Genomic DNA, 22,481 nt, shown 5'->3' with positions numbered 1-22,481 from the left:
ACAAAAATAAACAGTTCTCCCTTTACTATAACGTACAATGAAGTTAAGTCAATCAATAACAAGTATTCTTTATTATAAATTTAAAAAATAAAAATAAATAAATAAATGGGGGGCTACTAAATCCCACGTTCCCCACACTATGGTATACCCTACAAAAAAGTAGAGGCATTTACTAGGCAATATGTGCCAGAACCCTGATTTGTAAGTAAATAAATACTTTTGCACTAATACACTGGAGTCAGGGAGTGTTGTTATGGTTTCAATACATGTGGTGTCAAGATTTTTTGACAACACGCCCTGAAGTATGAAAAACATCCAACTGGTGAATGGCACCTCTACCTTTCAACTTCTGATTGTTGGTCCAGGAAGGCAACTTGTTCGCAATTTCAGAGTAGCAGCCGGTGTAGATCTCAATGCCCTGGCTGATGTGCTCCTCGCTGTCCCATGCACCGCGGGGAGAGTGCCAGCGCTTGTCAACCTGGAGGCCATCAGATCACACATGGTTAAAAGTGGCAGCAGGAAGTATCTTCGACAGTGTTGCCTGTACTTGCAGCTGCGCACACAGACAGTGCGCCTACCTGCATCAGACCAAAGGCATTTCCGTGGTCGCCATAGCCATTAGTGGATTCTATCGCTCGGCCTCCGCGGGTCTCTCTGGAGATGATGCCAGCCACGATGGCAGGTTGCACGTCATGCCTGCGAGATGCGCTGATGATTTTGTCTTTGTATCTGTTCACATAGCGAAGATCACTTGCAGCCATCTCATGCGATGCAGACACTCCTACATTGCAACAGAAAGTTAAGTTTACAATAGCTTTGGTTGGCAACAGCTTTCTTAGTGCATGTAGTTTCCAACAAACTCCAAACGTTTGAAAACTGGTGATGTTTCTACACAAATATATTATTCAGGAGAAGAAAAAAAGAAGCAAGATTTACAGCTTTTAATTGTGCATTTGATTCATCCAAGTGCTGTTATTACATACTGTATATTGTTGGAAACGTCACGATGCAAAGTTCGCCGTCACTCACCAGAGGAACTGAGTCGATCAGCACTTGCTGTTTGGCGTGATGCGCCACTAGTTTGAACACTACCGATATCACCATAGCGAGAGGCTGAAAAAATGGCAAAATGTGATTTTTACACTTACACAAACACAAATATGCAGTCATGCAATTAACTAGTTGTGGGCCCTCTAAGGACAGAGAAACAGAATTTTTCCACTCTGGTATAAAAGCGACTGCATTATACAAACAGGCCTAAAGTGCCATACAAAAAGTAGTTTAACCTACAATGGAAATGTCACATCATCCGAATAAAGCGTACCCATGTTGTTTTTTATTTATTTAGTCTTTCTTCAGTCGTGGTGTTCACAAAGAGTCTTCGTTGATGGAGTTCTCCTTTCCCACCTTAAAATACTTAACCTCCTGGAAGTTTCCAGCTTTTGTTGCTTGCATAACCAATCAAAATCAGCCTCTGTACCACGTGAGCCCACTACCAACCACTTTTGGTTTCATTATTAAAAAGCAACAAGATAACATAGTTTTCACTAATAAATTAATTAGAAATAGTATTTGATTAAGTGAATCCCAAAACAGTGTCTTGTGATGTTCATTTACACATGCATACATAGCCTATATACATATACATATATATGCACATACACACACACACACATCGTCAAAGTGAAAGTTAAAACAGGGTAGATTTTGATAAAGGCCAGGGATCACATGACAAATAGGGAGGGGAGTAGCGAAATGAGTCAGCATTACTTTATCAAATTGACAAGAAATGAGAACGAACAGATCTTTGGCCTTTTGTACGTCTATGGGTCCCTGACTTGAAGAGGTTTGGGCTCATTGCTGTAGTTTATAGACTGTCACTTAACTACAGCTGTGTATGAATTACTGTATGGATATTTATAAACCACTATATGTTGATGCTTTTATGTCAGGTTCATATGGTCCTTTGCAGACAGAGGGAAACTGCTACTACTGTGGCCCCTAACACTCATTGACAGAAACTAAAAAATGCAAGTGAAAGTGGTAAAAGTGTTTACTTAACTTTGAGAAGGTGCAAAGTTTTAATCTGACTCGCCTATGGCACGAGAAGCATCACAAAGACATGCCAACACTGACACGACAGCAGTGGAACATAGAAATGATAAGACCATCATCACACAGCAACTTTTTATGAGTTTTTATTTATTTATTTGATTTTTAAGTGTTTTTTTTTCTCCAAAAAAATCCTGAGGTATTCACAATATAATGGCATTTATTCTGTTTGAAATGAGACTGGGGGGGAAACAAAACAAAACAAAGGAAATAAAAAGTGAAACAGTAAAGCTGTGTAGATTGATACAACTGTCAAGACAATATACCCATGGTGTCTTACATACAAAAAAGCCTTACAACTGCAACAGCCGTGGTTGAAGTACATCCTTTTCCCTCCCTGCGAACTAGCAAGTCATGCAATCTAGACTGAGAACTGTGTTTAAAACCTCGAGAACACAAGCAATCATTCTCTAAAAAAAAAAAAAATAATAATAATAATAAAAAAATAAAACCTCAAACACTTTTCAAAGCAGGCTTTTCCCACCTTGCTAACAGGGAGTGCCAGTTAATAGGAAGCCAATCAGTCCACTTCACAATAATAGCAGTTATCATCAGTCGAAATACCTTAACATAAAATGTCTATTCTGCTTTAGGATTGTAGCTGGCATTCAGTATTTGCTGATTAAAAACCAATCCAAGTCTCAAACAATACAAGCTTAACTTCATGAGAATTAGAAAAGCACTAGATTTCTAATACACTAAGCTGTGGCTACTGAGCTTTTAACCATGAACGGTTTGTTTGGGCCTGCTGGGAGGTCTAACGGTGGACAAATTCATGGATGTCAACAGGGACAGACACCCTAAAGCCAGCGATAATGCACCTTATCATACTGTAGATCTACCTAAACCTGTATATCTGATACTATATAACTTGTTTGTTAGTGTGACGGTTGAATGCAATATTTTGGCTTCTGTATACAATGGTAAAATGCCAATGATAGACCTTTCCGATACCTTGTGTCCTGCCCCCCTCCCCCCCAAAAAAAGCAATAAACAAAAAAATAATAAACATACAAATGACCAATAAATAAATATCAGTGAAAAAAAATACACTGTTGAATCATTTTCTAGCTCTGTGTCACAGATCTATGATTGATAAAATAACTTCTGTGACTTAAACAAAAAAAAGGAAAAAACAAAACAAAAAAACGTTTGCACATCTTTTGCACACCCAACATCCCCCCTCTCCAATTTGCTAAACAAAACAAACAAAAGACAAATATAAAAAAAAAATAAAATAAAAAAGCCATCACAAGTGCAACATCATTCATGACAGTCTCAGCATTAGGGAAAAAAAAAAAAAAAAGCTCTGGTAGTTTTGACCAAACAGCTCACCACTACAGCGTCAGACAAACCAGAAATAAAATAAAATAAAATAATAATTATAATAATAAAAAATAAAAAAAATCAAAAGTAGTAAGGGTGGGGGTGGGTTTGGCAGGGATGGGGAAAACAAAACAAAAAACAAAACAAAACAAAATTAAAAAAAAAAAAAAAAAAAAAAAGGATAAAGGATAAAATGACAGCACACAAATTATGACCCAAACCGGGGTAACAACAAAGAAACTGATCATCATATATGATCACAGGAGAAATAATAACAATAATAATAATAAAAAAGAAAATACTATTACAGTTTCAGTTCAGAGAGTATTTTTATGACGTGGCGGTGCAAGATGGAAAGAGACCGCAGTGGAGCAATCAAAAAAACCTAAGGCTCCACCTCGCCAGAAAAAGACACACCTTTGAAAGACAGACAGAAAGACAACTTCCTCTGTCACACTGTCTATCATCTCTCCCCGCTTTCATCTATTTCTTTGTTCAATTTGGTGTCATCTTCGCCCTGAATAATAATAATATGATAACAACAGTAATCATAATTATCATAAAAAACAAAACAACTGACAAAAAAAAGGTAATAATAATAATAATAATCACCATCAATAAAGACTTTTGGTACACAAAAAAACATCACGCACTCTCCACTCGCGCACACTGCTAACTAAAAAGGAAGACACACGGCACGTGAAGGGAAACAGGAAGTCGAGTTTCTAAACGGAGGCGCGGCGTAGTCTTCTAATTAGAAAATACTCATCCTCCTCTTCCATCAGCTGGTGATGGGTCTGAAGCACAAATGAATATTGCAAAATAGCAAATCGAGAGAGAACATACAAAAGGCAAAAGTGTGTCTTTTCCTAAGTATACAATAATTCAACATTTTCGCCAAAAAAAAAAAGAATATATAATATGTGTAAAAATCATAAATAAAGATAAAGTTTTGTGCATTCCCCACGCCCCGCCCAACTTTGTCTAAAAAAAAAAAAAAAAAAAAAAGAATCAATGGCAGTTACAGCGGTGACAATAACATGCAATTGATATACTTTACAGCATTGATCTATATCTCCCAAAAACTACAAGCCCCAGTCTAAACCCCGTCCCTCCCCAACCCCGATACAATCCTTAAATATTTTTGTCAGCTCATTCAAAACACATCTCTCGCCCCGTTTCTCTGTCTCTCTCTCTCTCTGCTCGTTAAACGCTGTGAACTAGCTGAAGGCGGTGATGTCCCAGGGAGGAAGGCTGGGGGAGGCCAGGGTCTCAAAGAAAAACATCTCATACTGTCGCTAACTCCAGTTTCTCCACACATCTGTGTATATACAGGAGGCTTTTTCCATTGAAGCAAGCTGACATGGTTTGAATGACTGCATAGTGAAAATGATATTTGGTTTACTTACAGATGGGTTATGACACACGCGCGCACACACACACGCTCCCTCGGTGCCAAGGCACAGCGCAGGTGCACGCTATGAACTATTTGTGTTCTGGGTTTGTGGTTGTTCTTTTGTTTTTTTTAATACACACACAGCTGGCCTCACACCTGCCAAGCTAATATACATAAAGCCACTAATGGCAGTAGCCAGCACTGCTGAGTAGAATAACTTGATACATTTGGTTGTGTGCGTGCGTGCGTGTGTGTGTGTGTGTGTGTTCGTGTGTGTGTGGTTGGCCTTGGTCAAAATTAGTCCCCATCCCCTACCCCTACTATCATACATGTCACAAAATGCTCCCCCTCACACACACATACACACACACAGAGACAAACACACTGACAGTCAAAAAAAAATTCTTAGTGAAAGCACACCTGGCCTGACCTGACCGATTGGTTTCAGAGAGGTGAAATGTGGCACCGTCACCCAATCAGGTGTTTGGAAACGTGAATCACAATCGAGTGAGTGTGTGTGTGTTTGTAAAAACACATCAGCTTAAGAACGGAGAACCCTGACAGTGGGAGACTGGGTCTAACTTGCATTTTGTGGTGGGAGCGTTATCTGTGGCCTTATATTCCCTAAATGTAATTTTTTTTTTCCAAACCATTTCAGAATATTTACTGCCCATGCACTGCACTATCAGGTTATGCTTTTTACCTTATGACATGGACATTATTCTTTTTATGTTGAGGGAGCATAGGATAGTATACATTGCAAATGTTTAATGTTAATTATGTGGCTGATGTTGTTCATGTCAATGGCAATTGTTAATGTTTTATAATGTTAATAAATTGTGTTATTCAATACGAGAGTGCCTTTGGAAGCAGGATGACCATAAAAATCATTTCAGATAAAGTTCTTCAACACATATTACCAGATGATGCATTTTTTTTTTTTAGATATAAGGATGGATTTTTTTCTTTTTACATTGAGAGAACATAAGACTGAAGGAACACAGGGGGGCTTTCAGTTTGAAAAATTACACAGACTGAACATAGCACCTGGGATCATAGAGTGGACACTAGAGTGTCAAGATACAAATACAGTGCTTTCTATTTTAATGGCACCTTTCCTAGTGACAGTCAAGGAAGGTATAAAGACATCTTAATACGTTCCTTGGTGACAGTAGGTTGCACCATCTTCAAGAGTGGGGACTGTTGATCGTTTCAAACTGAGAGAGTTGTTCATCGATCACTTCACCAGAGAGTAGACGTGGGTCTTGCTCTTAAATCTCAGGGTGTGCTGGCGGTACAGTACAGCTGATGTATGCAAAGCACCAGATCCATATCTTTATGTAATGGATTTATTTGGGAGGGTTGAACAACGCAGAACAGTCAAAATTAAACTGGATTGTAAAAGGGGACTGTCATGTGTAATGATTGCCAAAATGAGCCCTTGACCCGAGAGCGTGTCCTTCATCGGAGCTATTTTGCTGACGTAATCGCATTCACAGTTCAAGGCTGACTGCAGCGTCAGATCAGCGCTCCTGTTTGGGAGGTCAGATGCTCAACAGCTAAGCTGACCACAGACCCACTGACAACACGGGATTATTTAGCTGGACTGACTGCTTAGCCCCAGCCAGGTGTTAGAGCTCCAGTCTCCCCCTGCACGACACATGCGCACACACACGCACGCGCGCACACACAGGCACTGCTATCCTACAACCCCTCCCCCACTAGCTATAGAGAGATTTCATATATATTGTAGTCAGAGTAATCAATTATAATGTCAATAACAATAGTCTTAAGAATAACAACAACGCTCTTTCGTATTTTTGTTTAGTTGTGGACACCTTTGGTGTGAACTGTCAAGGTCGTCAAGCTTGCAGGCAGCCCGTGGACAGACGGAGGGATGAATGGACAGAGTAAAGGATGGCTGGGATGCTTTGCTGTGATGGAGAGTGACCAGCAGAGGTCAGTCCCGAAAACATCTGGACAGACAGACACTCCCCTCTAATTGTATCTACACAGTGCAGTGTTGTAGTGTGATGAGGATAAAAACAGCTAACTACTTTCATTACATATAGAGCTACATTAGAGGTGAGGTGTGTGTGTATACCTTGTGTGAGTTAGTAGTTTTATGATGCCAACCTAATCTATTTAACTAGCTCCACCTCCTTGCACTTTCTCCTCTGATTAAATCTTCTGGTCTCTCACTTGCCTTTGCTATCGTCAGACTTGCTCTTCTGTATTTGGTAACAAGTGTAGACATTGCATTATTTCACTTATTTGGCTTAAAAAGAAAAAAAAAAGTACGTCCTTTGGGGAAAAGAATTGACAGCAGCGTCTAAAGCAATAAAAACGTAGCAGCAGTAGCAGTGTAAATAAATATCTTGAATAAAACAATAAACATCACAAAAACAAAGGCTAACTCAGACACTACAGTCATAATTGGTAGGTTGGTAGAACACCATGAAAGCTTTTTTTTGTTTTGTTTACAATATCCAGCTAGCCTCAGAGCTTGGCAGCCTTGTGAAACTTGGGGTGCCATTTTCTCTCCTCATTTCCTTTAACACACACTTACGTCCTGTCATACATACCAGATCCAGTTGCCCTTCGTCTCTGACCTCTCTTAAGCTTTCAATCCCACTTTCTTAACACTTTCTTTTCCTACCTCACCTCACTCGGTCCTCTCCTCTCTTTTTCCCGTCCTTTCATTACCTCTCGACCATTCTGCCATCAGTCCACTTTCCTTGTTCTCTCTTTCTCTCAGTCTTGGTTACTTTCCTGCCTTTTCTCTGTCCTTAGCCACTCCTTAGTTCTCTGTGCCTAGCAGTGATTTGGCTTGATGCGTGATGGGCAGGGGGAGGTCTGACTCTGCAGATCTAGCAGACTTTGGCTGTGGCCCTGCAACAGGGGAGGCAATATGACTCTAGTCAGGAGCTCTAGAGTGCTCTCTGTAGACCTGGCTCATAAATATATATAATCTGAGTACTTTCAAATATGCTGAGTTGTTCAGGTGTGCTTGGTTTATCTTGTCGGACACTGTCGCCATCATCAAAACCTTCAATTAGAGCAGGAGTTTTCAAAGTGAGAGGCTGGCCTCCCCGCAGGGGTGCCAAGCTGTTTCGGTGGGGTTGAGAAATTGATGTTAAAAGAAACAGATTTTACTATTCATCAAAAGGAGACTGTCCTGTAGAATAGCCTAAATATCTGTCATTTGGTTAATGGGCAGCTCAGAGAGAATTCTGGAAAGTGTTACTGTTTTTGCCCACTTTTCAAGAGTCACACAAACCAATAGATGCCTTTGGAGTCAGGTTGTATTGTATTTGTGTGCAGTTTTTAAATTATGTGGAACAGCACTACTAGGCTAGTTTAGCTTTAACTGTTGAGTGTCTTTGTGATCAAATAGCAGCTAAATGATCCTGCTGACATCCAGGAACTGAGCTAAATAACTCAAGACTTTTTCTACGCTTTGTGCAAGGGGAGGCCCACAGTCTCAGACTTTAAAAACCCCTGATCTAGAGTGTACAACAAATCACAAGATAAATCAAGCCTTCTGTATGTGTTTCACTTATATCTGAAATACACTTGACTGAAATTCTCCAGAGACCAGTCTGGCTCTCTGATTTCCCTCCGCCAACGACAACCTACACCCAGCCTTTGGTCTGATAACACTGTGGAGCGCTACACCACACTAAACAGCAGAGGCGGACAAAAGAGAGGCGAGAAAGAGTGAAAAGAAAAGAGGTAGACAGAGAACAAACAAGTAAAGAGATGCTCCACAGCTATTAACATCAACTACTTTATATTCTTTGTACAAGCTTCTGTTCTTAGCCGTTTTCATGAAAGAGCACAGTGCGGCTTTCATTTACTCTGACTTCCAGTTTGCCTTCACACTTGTTCGTCTTTTGCAGCGGTAACAGTTTGACAACTTGACACCAAAAAACAGCATTCAGCTCCCTTCTTCTACAACTTTCTGCACTTTTCTCTCAAACTCATGTATTCTCGTAACAGCTGGACAGTCCACTGGCACCTCCTCAGATAGGGGGTGAACAACGTCCTGTTTCCACACTATTTCCTTCTCTCTAACTCATGTTATTGACTCAACACATCCCTCCATGTCTTATAACGCTCTTTTAGTTCCAATCAACATCATTTTGAATAATAGTAATAATAATCATAATCATAATAATAATGAAAACATGTACCACTCCTTTTCTACAAAGCTAGAACACAATACTAATTTTTTTGTATTTTCTGCAGTTTTCCCAATTGTGCAGCTGCTAGATAAAATGATGGATATTCTAAACACATTTCCAAACCAGGTTAATGAGGATCATAATTGCTATACTTAAAAATGTAGGAATTAAAAATGAAGCAAAAAATAGATTACGCTCATTTGTGTATTACAGTTGTAGTGTCGGGGTGAATAAACACCTAGGAAAATATCTAAAAAAAAAAAAAACAATCAACAACTGTGTCTTGATATATACACACACACACACGCACACACAGACAGACACACACACACATACACACACAAACACACACACACACACAGCCTGAGAATCTGTGATAGTAGAAACACCTGAAGACTCATAATTGCACCGGACCTTACTGTGTCCAACTGTGTCATAACGTTTATGTAAAAGAGAAATTCCTGTACACTAATGTAGCAGATGCTTTGTTCCAGTGTGTAGTGACTACTCTGTTGACCGATCCAACAACTCGGATCAATGCTGGAAACCGACACAAAGGTAAATGAACAGTGAAGAGTGGCGGAAATCATGAAGAAACACAAGATACATAGTCGTGTGTGTGTTAACGAATCAAGCTGAAATGTGTGTGGCTGTACATACACTGAGAATACCACCTGTGACATGTGCCGATATGATAACGTGATGTAACATGAGTGTGTAAACGACTGAAGCTAACTACAGTGTGCATCTTTTTCTGTTCCCACCGTACAGCGTCTGCCTGTCCAGATTAAAACACGTGGCCAAATAAACCCACCCTAAACACATCTATCCATCAGTCCATCTCTCCATCCATCACTCCATCCATCACTCCATCCGTCCATCCAGAGCCCTCCACCAAGTCTTCATCCCCCTCTCCGATCGGGCTCCAGACAGCAGGCTCTCCAGGCTCTCCTGGGTGGACAGGTGGGCTGAGCTAACGCTAAGCTTAGCTAACGCTGGGCTAGGCTAGGGCTGAGCTGTGCTAAGGCCGGGCTTGGCAAAGCTAAAGCTAGGCTAGGCTAGCGTCGGGCTAAGCTAACGCTGAGATGGGCTAGGCTAGGCTAGGCTACCTGCTGAAGAGCGAGTGGAGCTGGTGCTGGTGGCTGTAACACTGGCTGCTGCGCGGCGACTCGGTGCGCTCCATCACTGCCTGGAACCATCCGGCCACGTCCACTTCCAGCACCTCGTAACGCCGAATGAAACTGTGCTCCTGGAGGAGAGACAGGGCGAAAGAAACGTTAGGCTTGCAGTTCAGAAAAGACCTTCATCATTCATCAGGAAAAAAGCTTTTGTCAGAAGTGACTTACAAGCAGCTTGTGGTATTTTGGCCTTTTTCTGTGATCCTTTGTGAGGCTGTGGAAAGACACACACAATGTAAAGCTGCAAGAGGTGACTGAAGAGGCTGAAATGCGGCTCTAAGTTGCACTTGTTTGGGGGTGAACTGCTACAGTTTGCTGGTGTTCTTGTTTGTTTGTTTTTCATCTATTAATCTTTGACTCTATTTGTCTGCGCATGCATGTTTAAGTGTGTGTAGGTTGTTGTCCGCTCACCAGTCTTTGACGAAGGACTGGAAGTCGAGGGAGAAGCCCATGCTAAGAGGAAGGAGAGGAGGGTCTTCTTGCAGCACTTTGGTCAGAACCTCAAAGTCTGTCTTGCAGTTCTTGTAAGGGAACTGTCCTGTGGCCAACTCCACCTGCAGGACAGGAGCACACACAACACCCAAAACAAAAGAAATGATTAACAGTGGCTACAAAGCTAGAGCTGGTTAAAACATTGTTGGATAAAAAGAAGCAACCAATCTATTCTATTTAATCAACAAGCCAGTAGAGTTCTGAGATAAATAGACATTATTTTCTTCAGGGTTCCCACTCTGTCAAATGAGAAATTTCCTCACAAAATGTTAAATTTTCATGATCTATGTAGAAAGTAACATTTTTTTTTTTCCATGCCCCAAATTTTAAGAACACTTCACATTCTGATGTTCAGATGCTGTTTTATTATGCAGGAGAAGCAAACATAACACAACTGAAAATAAATATTTGGTGTATAACTAGTAACTGATTTTTAATTGAGACAGACAAAATCCATTCATATTCAAGACTTGACCCAAGAATTTATTAAATTTCCCTCCATCTTTTTTATCTTGTTCATGGGAGAGTTTTAAGGAAAAATATGAATATGAATGTGGCAAGTCAGGGTGAGTTTGGGTAACATGATTTAGGACATTTTAAGTTTTTTTTGAGGACATACAGACACTGTTTAAGTATTTAATAAAACAAGCCGTGAAGACCCACAGTGTGTGCACAGGGCTGGAGGCTCATCACTGTTGTTCATAACATATTGTACTCAAGATTTATAACTATAGGTTTACTAATGTAAGCCCCATGAGCTATAGTGCACCTTCTTTTTCACAGTGTATTTTTCTAGAACATCATCATTTCCAATTTTCTACAAATTGCAATCACATTACTTACTAATTATTCCCTCTAAAAGTAATTAGATAGACTAATGACTTTACTTTTGCATTACATTCTAAAACAAACATCAGCATGTATCAGAAGGAGAAGAAGACACCAAATCATATGAGTACTGGTGGGTTTTGCCTATTACATCATATTATGAAGTTACATCCAAGGTAAGTGGTGAGTGGTTTTAGTGTTTTACTGTATGGATTACAGGCAGTTTGAAATGAAACTGCTTGTTACTTTCAGCAGACAGGAGGCAGTCTGGTCGGGACAAACCTCTGTCAGATAAGAATCCATATCTTTCAAAAAATAACAATTTGATCATGAGGAGACGGCTCATTTTTCCTGGTTTCTGGATAATCTTGATTGATTTCCCATCATAATTGCCATGAGTGAGTGAGTGAGTGAGTCAGTAATGTGTACTATGAAGAAAAAAGTGAAAACGTGATTAGAGTTTTACCAGAGAGATGCCCAGGCTCCACACGTCTGCTCGGATGTCATAGTCAGGCTTGCTGGGGTCTGGAGGGTCTATTCTCTCAGGCTGAAAGGGAACATAAAACAGGCAAAAATTCATTTAGGATGTCTTTGTGTATTTGTGTGCAGCTGATGGTAAAATGAACACTAACTCCTCCAGCTTTGGTGTCTGTTTTGACTGGAGGAACCTGAACCATGGCTGGAGCCAGCAGAGGGCGACTGGGATGAACTTCATCCAGACCTCAATTTCTTCACTGGATTTGGGCATTTTAGTCAATATGTGATATGATGCATGCTGACAGAAACAGTACACTGTGCCGTAGTCTATCCTAACAATCTTAAAATGTAAAAGTGGATCTACAACAATAATTTGAAGTGTTATTACATGTGCATCACACATACTATGATAGCGCCACATTTTTACACACTTTTTTCAAATTTATGTGCAATTCCTAAATGTTTCAAGACCTGGAAAATTCAATATCCCATACTTTTCCACACTTTCCACACATAAATAAAACTATTAACACCAGCTCTGCGTGCTGTAGAGGGAACCCTAATTGGGAAGGAGCTTGGCATATGTTGCCCTAGTAAGTTGCATGGCACGTCAATATCACACTGAACTGTTTAAAGGCTGCAAGGCAAGTTGACTATCATGTGATAAGATGAACTATGATCTGACATTTTAGGACACTGCATCCTTTCTTCACTCATCTGTCCCCAGCCAGATCTCTAATGCTTCAGCTCTTGGTGTGTAAATTAGAGGTTCAGGAGCATCTCAGGAGGCATTGGCAACAAATTTGTTAAAATAACATTTTTGGAAACACTGATTTTTTTGGCTTAATGTGCTAGAGATTAGTTCTTATGTCAGCTTAGGACATAAGCATGTATTCCAAGAATTAAAAACACTGGAAGAGAGATGAAAGCAGGCTGGCAAGATTTTGTACCGTGATGTACTGCTGGTAGTCACCACATAGATGTCTTGCCTGTGTACCTGCGCTGCTTCTATCAGTTTAATTGCATTCATTAAATATGACATAAGGGCCAAAAACACAGATATCTAAACCTGTGAGTGTGTGTGGACAATACACAGACAGGAAAACATCAGTTTGTGTGTGTTACTGATTGACAGTGATGTGTTATGTGTTTTCACTCACCGCCATGTAGGCGGCACAGCCAGCACTGCGGGTCTTGGCCTTGGAGTCGACAAGGCGTCCGCTGATACCAAAGTCACACAGTTTGATCTGGCCCTTAGCGTCCAGCAGGATGTTGGAGGGTTTGACGTCCCGGTGGATGACGCCATGCTTCTCCTTCAGGTACAGCAACGCCTTCACTATCTGCAGTAGAGAGACACACACATGGTAAGACAAAGAAAATAAAAGTGACCAATATCTGTGGGTAACTAAGTTACACAAATGAGCATTTTAATCTGTGTGTGTGTTTCTGCCACTTACTGCCACAGTCATCTTTCCTAGGATTCGTTCAGGGATGGGACCTTGGATTCTCTTCTTCAGCTTCTCAGCGCACGTCCCCATCAGCTCCATAGCAATAAATACATCCGTCTACACACACATGTACACACACACACACAAAATCAGCCTCTGTGTGGACTGTGACTTCATGACTAAGAGCAAATGTGGATGCTGAAGCTAGACCAGTTGAAATTCACTGCAACAGTGGATACTGAAATAGGGGAATTTAGTGGAATGTAATGAATTTAAGGACAAAAGCAGACACACTGGGTGCAGATATTAAATATACATGAAGCAGCAATCTGTCTTGGTTTTAAGATGTGCCTGTCTGAACTTGGTTATGAATAATACTGTCCTATTATTTTTTTCTTAATACAGACAGTGATGCATTTGTATGTGAACCCACGTTGGTAACTATGGCGCCGTAGCACTGGATGATGTAAGGGCAGTCATGACTCTTCAGCACCACATCCAGGTCCATCAGGATCCTTTTGTTCTCATCCTTGTTTCCTGTCCGACGCATTTGCTGATGACAAAGACAGAGTTAGGATTAGATACCTGCTGTTAGATATGATATATACCAGTGTCAAAGGTTTTCCCTACGTTGCAGCTGTGGAATAAAGGTAAAGGCTGTGAAATATAATTAATCATTTACCTGGACTGCTCACTACTGCTGGAAAATGAATCAATATGTTAGCAAAATTGCAATATGGCCAGTATTTAATGTCCATTGTGCTGTGGTGCTACACAGATGTCCTTATCTGTAAAATTAATTATAAAATTAATTGGAATATCATTTTTTTTTTTAAAAATGTACTGTTCAGCCTTACTTCAGACTGAAGTAAACATGTTTGTATGGTAAAGACAAAAAACAAACAAACAAAAAAACATCATAATCGTTTTAATATTTTTTTCCTAAGTGATAATTAAAATTATGATGCAAGAATGATCATATCCACTAACTTTGTGAATCATACCGCAATAATATTATCCACCAAAATAATTCTAATATTATTTGTTTACCATATCATTCAGCTCTATTGCTCACCCAAACAGAGAGTAAATCAAAGAAAAAAAAATCCACCAGAAACAAAATGAGAGAACCTAAAATATCATTAACCTTGCCTGGGACAAAAATTATCCCACACAAACACTGAAGTCATTTTTGTCTCTCAAAATAATTATCAAGCTGATTCCAATGATTTAATTGAGGCTAATTAAAGCAAGTAAAAACACTATACCGGCAATGAATGTGTAGAGGGAAAGTCCTTGCCGAACAAGAACTCCTGTGGTGTGCTGACTGACTGGCTAATTGCTTAACAGCTTACATGGCTACAATTAAGCAATCTCGTAAATAGGAGTGGTGGCTACATTGTATAATCACTGCCACTTGTGTTTGTAAACCAGTCAGGAGAATGAGAACCAGATATGGGGTGGGCACCCTTCTTCTGCCCTTCATTTATGTTGATTGGTGTTCCTCTGAGCATCAAGCACTGGGATGTGACAGGGTAAGACGGACTGTGCGACCAGTTTACCAGCTGAAGGAGGAAAGTCTTACTTTGACAGCGATGACATGGCCTGTCTTCTTGAAGCGCACTTTGAAGACCTGTCCACACGTCCCGCTGCCGATCTCCCCCTCACTGATCAGATCTGTCACCTCTGCTGGATACCGCTGTGGAGGGGCAGAGGCACACACACAAAGTCTTGACCAAGTATACACCATGTAACAAGACAACAGTAATCAGTGCTGTCCCACTAGGTATCAGTGTCAAACATGCTACTTGTTTTTTATCTAACTGCAGCACTTCCTTTCGGCCAATCAGAGTAATTCTGAAAATGCCTGATCACGGTGGTGAAATGCATCACTCCCCCAAGTGCTGCCAATATCCAATTAGTAATGTTGATTATAAGATAAGATAAGATATTGAATGTAATGTACCAGTAGGGCTGGGTAATATACTGACGTTACATCGATATTATAATGAGACTACATATACTAGTCTAGGATTTTGGATAGCATAGAGTGTTGTCTTTTCATGGACTTTTTGTGGTCAAAGGATAGAATTTTCTGGACGTCATGAACTGTTGTAGCTTTTCTCTTAGTTGCCTCTACCTGGTTGGTCACATATAAATTATAAATATTCTCTTGTTCATAAATATCTCATGAAAGTACCAATAGTCACCCTTAAGGCATCATCACAATATCTGTATTTGGCAGAAGATATTTTAATTTGTCCATATCGCCCAGACATCGCCCAATTTCACCGTGGGGGACAAAATACCATCACACCTCATGGCTTTTTGGTATAGTTTAAGTGGATGATCTGTTTTGCTTGCCAACCATCACAGGGAGAGCAACAAGCAATATTAGCCTAAAACAGAAGGGTTCATGGTAGGGATTCAGTTCCTTGCTCAAGGACACTGCAACAAGGGAGATGTTTGCTGCCACAAGGCCCTTCCAGTTGAAGGGCAGTGTCCCTATGGGCTGTGCCACACTGCCTGCCCACCCTTTTATTGTGTTAAAAATACATTTTTTTCCATGTTGAACAATTCTGTTTTCAAATGTTTTCTCATTTATGATTGTGGAAGAAAGATCTGTAGTGGCTCAGCTATTGTGCAAGACTACAATTGCATTAAAGTACTGTAGTGCCACAGTTGTGCAACACCTTACGATGGTTTTCTGCTCGATAATGAGGACGTGCAGGATGTCCATGATTGCAGGTTAAACAAATTAAACGCCTGTCTGTCTGTCTGTGTGTGTGTGTGGGTGGGTGGGTGTTTTACCTGGCCGTCAATCTTCAGGTAGCCAGTCTGTTTCATAATCTCTTGCAATTTCTGGTCGATCTCTGCACTGTAGGGACAAGAAAAAATATCAACACAAGGGAGCCAAAGCGTCCCTCCAGCGTGCATGTGGATTCTTTATGTAAAGTACATACACTCAGGTCTTTTCTTTTCTTTTTTTTTTTTTTTAATATTTCAGTTGTATTTTTTGTTTCAATTCAAAGACATGCCACAAACATTCATGCTTGGGTTAAGAAGTTAGAAGTCATGAATATTTGAAATTACTTTGTACAGCAATCCCTTCTTCTGGGATTATTTTGTGGTGGAGACTCTGAGTGCAACAGAGTGGAATGCTGCATTCCGGTACCATCGATAAAACCAGAAAACATATTTTTGCACTTTTTTTTTACAACAATAAGAAGCGAAATCCATATCATTCTTTCTCACGTTGTCCATGTTTGCTTATTGTTTATCATCTGTGTTTGACTTAATAGATAAATAGATCCCACCATAGCATTGACAGTGATGGATTACCCATCCCAGGTAGGTTTCAAATCTCTGCAGGTTGATTTTTGTATCATACTGAAATGAATTCATACAAACAGCTGTGTGCAAGGTAGGAAAAATACATTAAAACCTCAACAGCATGCTGTGGAATATGGTTTCCGGTAATGTAAAGTGTACATAAATTGCAGTAAATGGACTGAAACATGCTGAACCACTTATATGGTTATTCAAGCACACATCAGTGTGTCCATGTATCCACATACTTCTCTAGGCTCTTCTGCAGGCCGTACTGAGGTGTGGGCAGGGTGAGCATGTGTCGTGGGCGGCTGGGGTAGGGATGGTGCTGAGGTGAGCTCTCTGAGGAAGATGAACGGCTGCCTCCATCGTTGGCCAGGGGCAACTGGAGCGCTGGGGTGGAGGGGGCAAAACATTAGAGTTGGGACAGAGACAGAGAGAGCAGAATGGAGCTCTTTATACCAAAGGCCAGCATGCCAGAGAAGGTGCAAGGTGCTACTATTTAGTCATGCTTTCACTGGCTCCACTATTTTAGTCGCTTACTGTTGCTGTGCACCAAAATGGCAACGTGTTCTTGTGGATTTTTCTTTAGCTCTAGTAAACGGTGTTTTAGTTGGAGTCTGGTTTACTTTTTACATTGTCTTCCTGATGTTCTGGCTGCAGAATGACTCTTATTTTGTTCCCGGTCACTAAATCAAAGGATCTGTAATTCGCTCAGGGTTTGATCCATCTGATCTGATGTATTGCTACGTGCAAACTGTATTTTTGTCTTCCATTTTTGTCAGCCCTTCTGCACTGCTTTCTAAACCTTGCATACCATTTAAACAATGCCCCCCCACCCCCAACCATTTCCAACTATGTTTATGTTTCGCTGCTGCCCCGAACCGTCGTTAGAACAAACAGGACTGTTATCTCACAGCAGAAGCAACACTATTCTCAGGAAGAGAGAGGTGGCAAAGGGTTAGCCCACAGCTCGGGGAGGTGCAGTCTAGGGATGTGGATTTGTTTTTAAAGCAATTATCAAGACACACAGCACAGCCTCTCTGATAGCCATGAATAATTTTATAACCCTGGAGGCCACTTTGACAGTTCTAGGTCCCATTCACAGCTGGCACCGAAATCCCAAATGCAGACAGAGGATCTATCATTAAGCTCTGAGCCCCATTTAAACACAGATCTCTACACATACAAGGATGGCTTAAAGTGTCAGGTGTAAATGCATGCATAGACGAATGTGACTCATTCTCAACTGGAAATTTCCAGCACTACTAAATGTTAGGAGAAACAACAACATTAGCATTAGCATGGCCCCATCATGCAACCAAACGCTCAAACGACAAGTCAGCAGCAATGAAGACCTCACTGACAGTGACAGCATGTAACACTAAATAAAAAGGTCATTTGACTTCTTATTACTAAGAATTTAAATCCCTCATTATTGGCAGTTTTACCTCAGATAGACCTACTGTTCTTAAATGCACCGAAATGTTTTATATTTGTTATTGTGCGATTAAACTCTTCATCCCTGCCGGTCCCATAGGTGGATTTGTCATTACAAATGCATGCTGCTTTGTTCAAAGCCACAGAAGTTTACTTTAAATTTTTGTGGCCATCACAAAGTTTCCAAGATACCAAACGTGTCCTGCTGAATTACGGGGAAACGCTCATAAAATGATGCATGAGACATTTATATTTTCAATCTGATGTAATGGTGTAGCTATAAAGCATTGGCATCTTGCATGAGAATATTTTACTCAATTTGAGCGTGATGTGGCTTCAATGAAGCGTTGCAACAACTCTGAGACTACTACAAACTTAACCTCGTAATCCATCATTACTGGTCTATCATGGTAGCCATTTTGCAATACTACCATTCAGCCAAATGCAGGAAACAAGAAGACCATTTAGCTATTTTGTTTCGGTTTGTTTGTTTGGTAAGAAGCACACTAACAACTTCTCTGAGAGTGCCAGCGGGTGTTTGCATCCGTGAGTCACCTGTGGATGGATCAGCCTGTAAGGGGAGAATTGGTTAGCGAAGGGGAGGAGGGGTTAGTGTGGAGAGGAAGGAAGACTCAGGCTGTCTTTGGCACAGATCACATCTCCACAGTTCAGCTGCCTCCAGATGGACGGACGGGAGGAAAGACGGGCAGACAGAGCGAGACACAGAAACGAGGGAGTGCAGGAGACACACACATACACATCCACACAGACACGCACACTCAAAGGCACTGCTGCACCGCCTCCCGCTCACACAGTGCCGCTGCAAAGGGGAGAGGGGGAGGGAGGGGGATGCCAGAAGATGAAGAACAGACAAACAACATCAAACTGTCCGATGAGAGAGAGCGAGAGAGAGAGAAAGACAGAGAAATGCGGCCAAAACTGCATAGCAGAGACCAAGCTGGAAGTCAGACAGTCAGAATCAGACAGTGAGGCAAGTCTTCAATGGCCAGACAAAGGAAAGATGAGAGAGAAGAGAGAGAGAGAGAGAGGGAGAGAGATGTAAGAGAGAAGCCAGACTGTTCACAGCACTCCTGCAGACGTACCAGTGGGGATGCTGGATTAGAGACTGTGTAAAACATAACATAACCCAAAAAACACAACGTGCCGTGCAGAAAAGCCACATGCACCGTGATTCTCTGCCTCCAGCAAAACAAAGGTTAATCATTTAACACACACACAGGACATACATACCAAAAAACATACAAACGCACACATACACACACACACATACACACAAACTCACACACGCTACACTGCTCTGCCACTGGCACACACACACACACAGAAATGAGTTGGGTAGGAAAGATGGAAGGAAGAACTTTGAGGGAGGGTGTGAAAAAAATTCTACTGTTCGACAGATATCCATCTGCATTAGTGGATTTAAAAAAATAAGGACAAGAAAATAAGATGTTTGAGTGTGTGTGAGAGAGAGTGCACGTGTGTGTGTGGGTGGGTAAAGGTAAACAGCAGTTTGAAATTAAAGCGAGTTTCAAAAACAAGAGAAACTGAAGAAAGTGAACAAATCAAATACGTGTATGTTTAAGTTATGAGTAAATCAATGTCTGTGATATTATAGTTCAAATTATGGTGTTGATCGGTGCTACTCTAAGTCACTGCATCGTTTGAGTCAATAACAGACCATTTAAGTCAGTCCATATGAGGTATGTTATGCTGTTTGGATAGTGCACAATCACTTGAAAAAAAGAGTTTCTATACTGTAACTGTTGTTTAGACTAAATACAAAAACTGTGCATTTACATTCACAGTAAGAGACCTTAAAAAACTGTACCAGATATATGAGTGGTTAAATGAGGTTGCTGTACTGAGGGCCTATTAGTCTGTACTCACAGAGGGTGGGAGGCACAAGAAACTAATCTAGTGAGAGTGGTGAGACCTGACTAGGTTTTTCAAGGTGAACAGAACTTTCTGGTGGATTTTTAAGTGTTATAAAAACATTAGAGGAAGGAGAGAGGGATGGGAGGAGGGGGAGCAGGACAGAGGGATTCGGGGGTAGAAGGAGAGGCGCAGTGGCAGAGAGAGCGATGGATTGAATGATACCTGCACGCTGGGAAGGGGCTGGAGCAGGACTGAGCTGGATCACGATGACTGGACAGAGGAGAGAAAATACACACACACGCACATTACTGCACTGTTCGCAGGTACGATCACACACACACACACACACACCTGCTTGCACACATGAAAACACGTCTGGAATCACCATCTCATTCTCTCGGTCTCTCACTGACACAGAGACACTTTCCAGCATCACCTCACACATACACAAAACAGGAACATGAGCAATCTGCCGAAAACTTGTGCACTGACTTGGCACACTCTCGATCTGACAGACAGCAAAAACCAACTTAACGCATTTTCAAGAGGAGAACGGAACGGGGACGTAAGCAGGTGTGTGCTCAAGTGTTCCCCAAACCTCACATGAATAGGCGAGAAGTCATGATCTGTGGGGGGAAATGGTCTTTTAGAAGCACAGAGTGAGACGGTTCAATGTAGTTTGCAAGCAGCTCTGAAAAGTGCATTATTTTACCACTTCTACCACCATGGATGTCTGATGATGCATGCACCCCAGCAGCAGGGTTGCCAAGTCCGCGTTTTTTCCGCCAAATTGGGCTACTTTTTAAGAGTAGTCGCGGGTAACAAATTTTGTCTGCGGGTTGGGCTTGGGCAGACATGAATAAAGATTCATATTTTGAATGATTAATGTTTATACCCAAATCCTGTCAAACTGACTCCGCGCCAGATCAGCATATAAACTATCCACATATGTCACATGCTCCACAGACAAATAATATGCCAATGCTGTGTGAGGCCACTCAGCACATGTCTAATCATATCATCAGCACCACTCGCGCCCAGTGCCTGTCAGCTGAAGTAAGGTATCCCATATTATATTTTAAGTTCTGATATACTGTAAATTAAATAGGTGAATGAACTGTTTCGGGAAATTGCCTTTAGTTTATGGTGTTATTTTATAGATATTATAGTGCATTTTGCAATTATAGCAATGCTGTTGGACTTGGACTGTTGTTGGAAGCAACATAGCCTATATGGATTTTTATGGGCATATTTTGAGTTCTGGTATTGGGCTGATTTTTGGGCCCTTTTTATACCGGGTTGGGCGGGTTTTGGGCTGGTTTTGAGTTGCTGTTTGGCTGCTTTTGTCTCACAGACCTGGCAACCCTGCCCAGCAGGCACACACCTTGCACACTGCCCTGCTGAACTAGTAGTTGGGCTCATAGTTTTCTCCTCCAGAGAACTTCACAGGCCCAACGTTATTGCTTCACCAATTCCTACATACCATCAACACTTAATCCAGATCCACTTAAACATAAGAAGAGCCTTAGCTAATGGATGAGTGTCGATATATAGCATTTTACCGGCACCCACACAGATATGAAGTATCCACACTAACATTCACGTACCAATGATCATACATGACTAAATAACGTTAGCTAACCTGGCGGAAGCTAGTTACATCTGTTAGCACGACTTAGCTAGCTCCTGTTATCTAATCCAGAGTCGAAATTTGGTTGAAATTTCATTCTGCTTTCACGACTAAGTTGGTAGTTAATGACAGGGGAGAGCTACCGATGAATTGAACTCGAGTGGCACGGCCGTCACACCGTCTAAACAGATTAAAAATCACAAACTGACAGATGGCCGGGCCTGCCAACGGACGTTAGCCAGCTCGATGCTAGCTCGCTTAGCATGTTTGACAGGACAGAATCAAAACACATTTCGGGACGTGACTGCTGGCGAGATATTTCATGACAATGATGGCGTTTGACAACTTAGGCTGTACCCAACTGTGGAAAACATCCTGCGTATGGAGTTAGTGATGGGACGGGTGTAAAATGAAACGAGCAAGGGGAGTCGGTGTTTGTTTATGTAGCTAGCCTGTTAGCATGTAGTGGCTAACAGGAGCATAACACCCCACTCCTCCCCTCCCTCCGCCTCTCCGCTCCGATCTTTCCCCCCGGTATTCTGCCCGTTACAGACTCCCCGGTCCTCCCAGAAGGACACTCACTTGGCCTGGGACGTGATCGCTGTGGACTCATGTCGATGTTGAGGTCGATTCTCCGGCGAGCTTCTTTATTTTCCTGCTTTAGTTTCTCCTCGATTCGCGACAGCCTCTGTTCCAGCGACGACATCTTGAAAAATTGAGCACCATGTAGTTCCCAGCAGA

General features: G+C 41.4%; 2 protein-coding genes and 2 long non-coding RNA genes across 6 annotated transcripts in view; 2 read left to right on the top strand and 2 right to left on the bottom strand.

Annotated features, from left to right (window-relative positions):
* The window catches only part of LOC115355902 (uncharacterized), a 9,774-nt gene extending 9,252 nt beyond the window's left edge, over positions 1 to 522 (top strand). The window contains exon 2 of the long non-coding RNA XR_003927925.1: positions 366 to 522. This is a non-coding gene — a long non-coding RNA (uncharacterized LOC115355902). The remainder of the gene's footprint in view (positions 1 to 365) is intronic.
* Positions 1 to 1,510, bottom strand: part of LOC115355817 (lysozyme g-like) — a 5,913-nt gene extending 4,403 nt beyond the window's left edge. Inside the window, exons 1-4 of the mRNA XM_030046755.1 lie at positions 1,325 to 1,510; positions 1,030 to 1,113; positions 579 to 781; positions 340 to 478 (exon numbers count right to left, since the gene is read on the bottom strand). Of these exons, the coding sequence (XP_029902615.1) occupies positions 340 to 478; positions 579 to 781; positions 1,030 to 1,113; positions 1,325 to 1,328 (430 nt within the window). The 5' untranslated portion in view covers positions 1,329 to 1,510. The remainder of the gene's footprint in view (positions 1 to 339; positions 479 to 578; positions 782 to 1,029; positions 1,114 to 1,324) is intronic.
* Positions 1 to 9,909, top strand: part of LOC115355959 (uncharacterized) — a 21,958-nt gene extending 12,049 nt beyond the window's left edge. The window contains exons 2-4 of the long non-coding RNA XR_003927932.1: positions 6,663 to 6,793; positions 9,516 to 9,579; positions 9,793 to 9,909. This is a non-coding gene — a long non-coding RNA (uncharacterized LOC115355959). The remainder of the gene's footprint in view (positions 1 to 6,662; positions 6,794 to 9,515; positions 9,580 to 9,792) is intronic.
* On the bottom strand, positions 2,183 to 22,481 carry map2k7 (mitogen-activated protein kinase kinase 7). 3 transcript variants are annotated; one of them, XM_030046393.1, is made up of 12 exons: positions 22,323 to 22,481; positions 20,333 to 20,380; positions 17,023 to 17,167; positions 16,256 to 16,322; positions 15,030 to 15,143; positions 13,878 to 13,997; positions 13,454 to 13,561; positions 13,157 to 13,336; positions 11,986 to 12,066; positions 10,611 to 10,753; positions 10,368 to 10,413; positions 2,183 to 10,270 (listed from the first exon to the last, which is right to left on the bottom strand). In XM_030046393.1, the coding sequence occupies exons 1-12, from the start codon at positions 22,444 to 22,446 to the stop codon at positions 10,127 to 10,129; spliced, it is 1,320 nt and encodes a 439-aa protein (XP_029902253.1). In that variant the 5' UTR covers positions 22,447 to 22,481; the 3' UTR covers positions 2,183 to 10,126. The 3 variants fall into 3 exon arrangements, with proteins under 3 accessions (XP_029902253.1, XP_029902381.1, XP_029902319.1); XM_030046521.1 differs by lacking the exon at positions 20,333 to 20,380 and having other exon boundaries at positions 10,611 to 10,807; XM_030046459.1 differs by lacking the exon at positions 20,333 to 20,380.

Source organism: Myripristis murdjan, chromosome 1, assembly GCF_902150065.1.
Source record: "Myripristis murdjan chromosome 1, fMyrMur1.1, whole genome shotgun sequence".
Classification (NCBI taxonomy): Eukaryota; Metazoa; Chordata; class Actinopteri; order Holocentriformes; family Holocentridae; genus Myripristis; species Myripristis murdjan.
The sequence above is the reverse complement of the archived record's forward strand: the minus strand, read 5'-3'. Positions and strand labels throughout refer to the sequence as shown.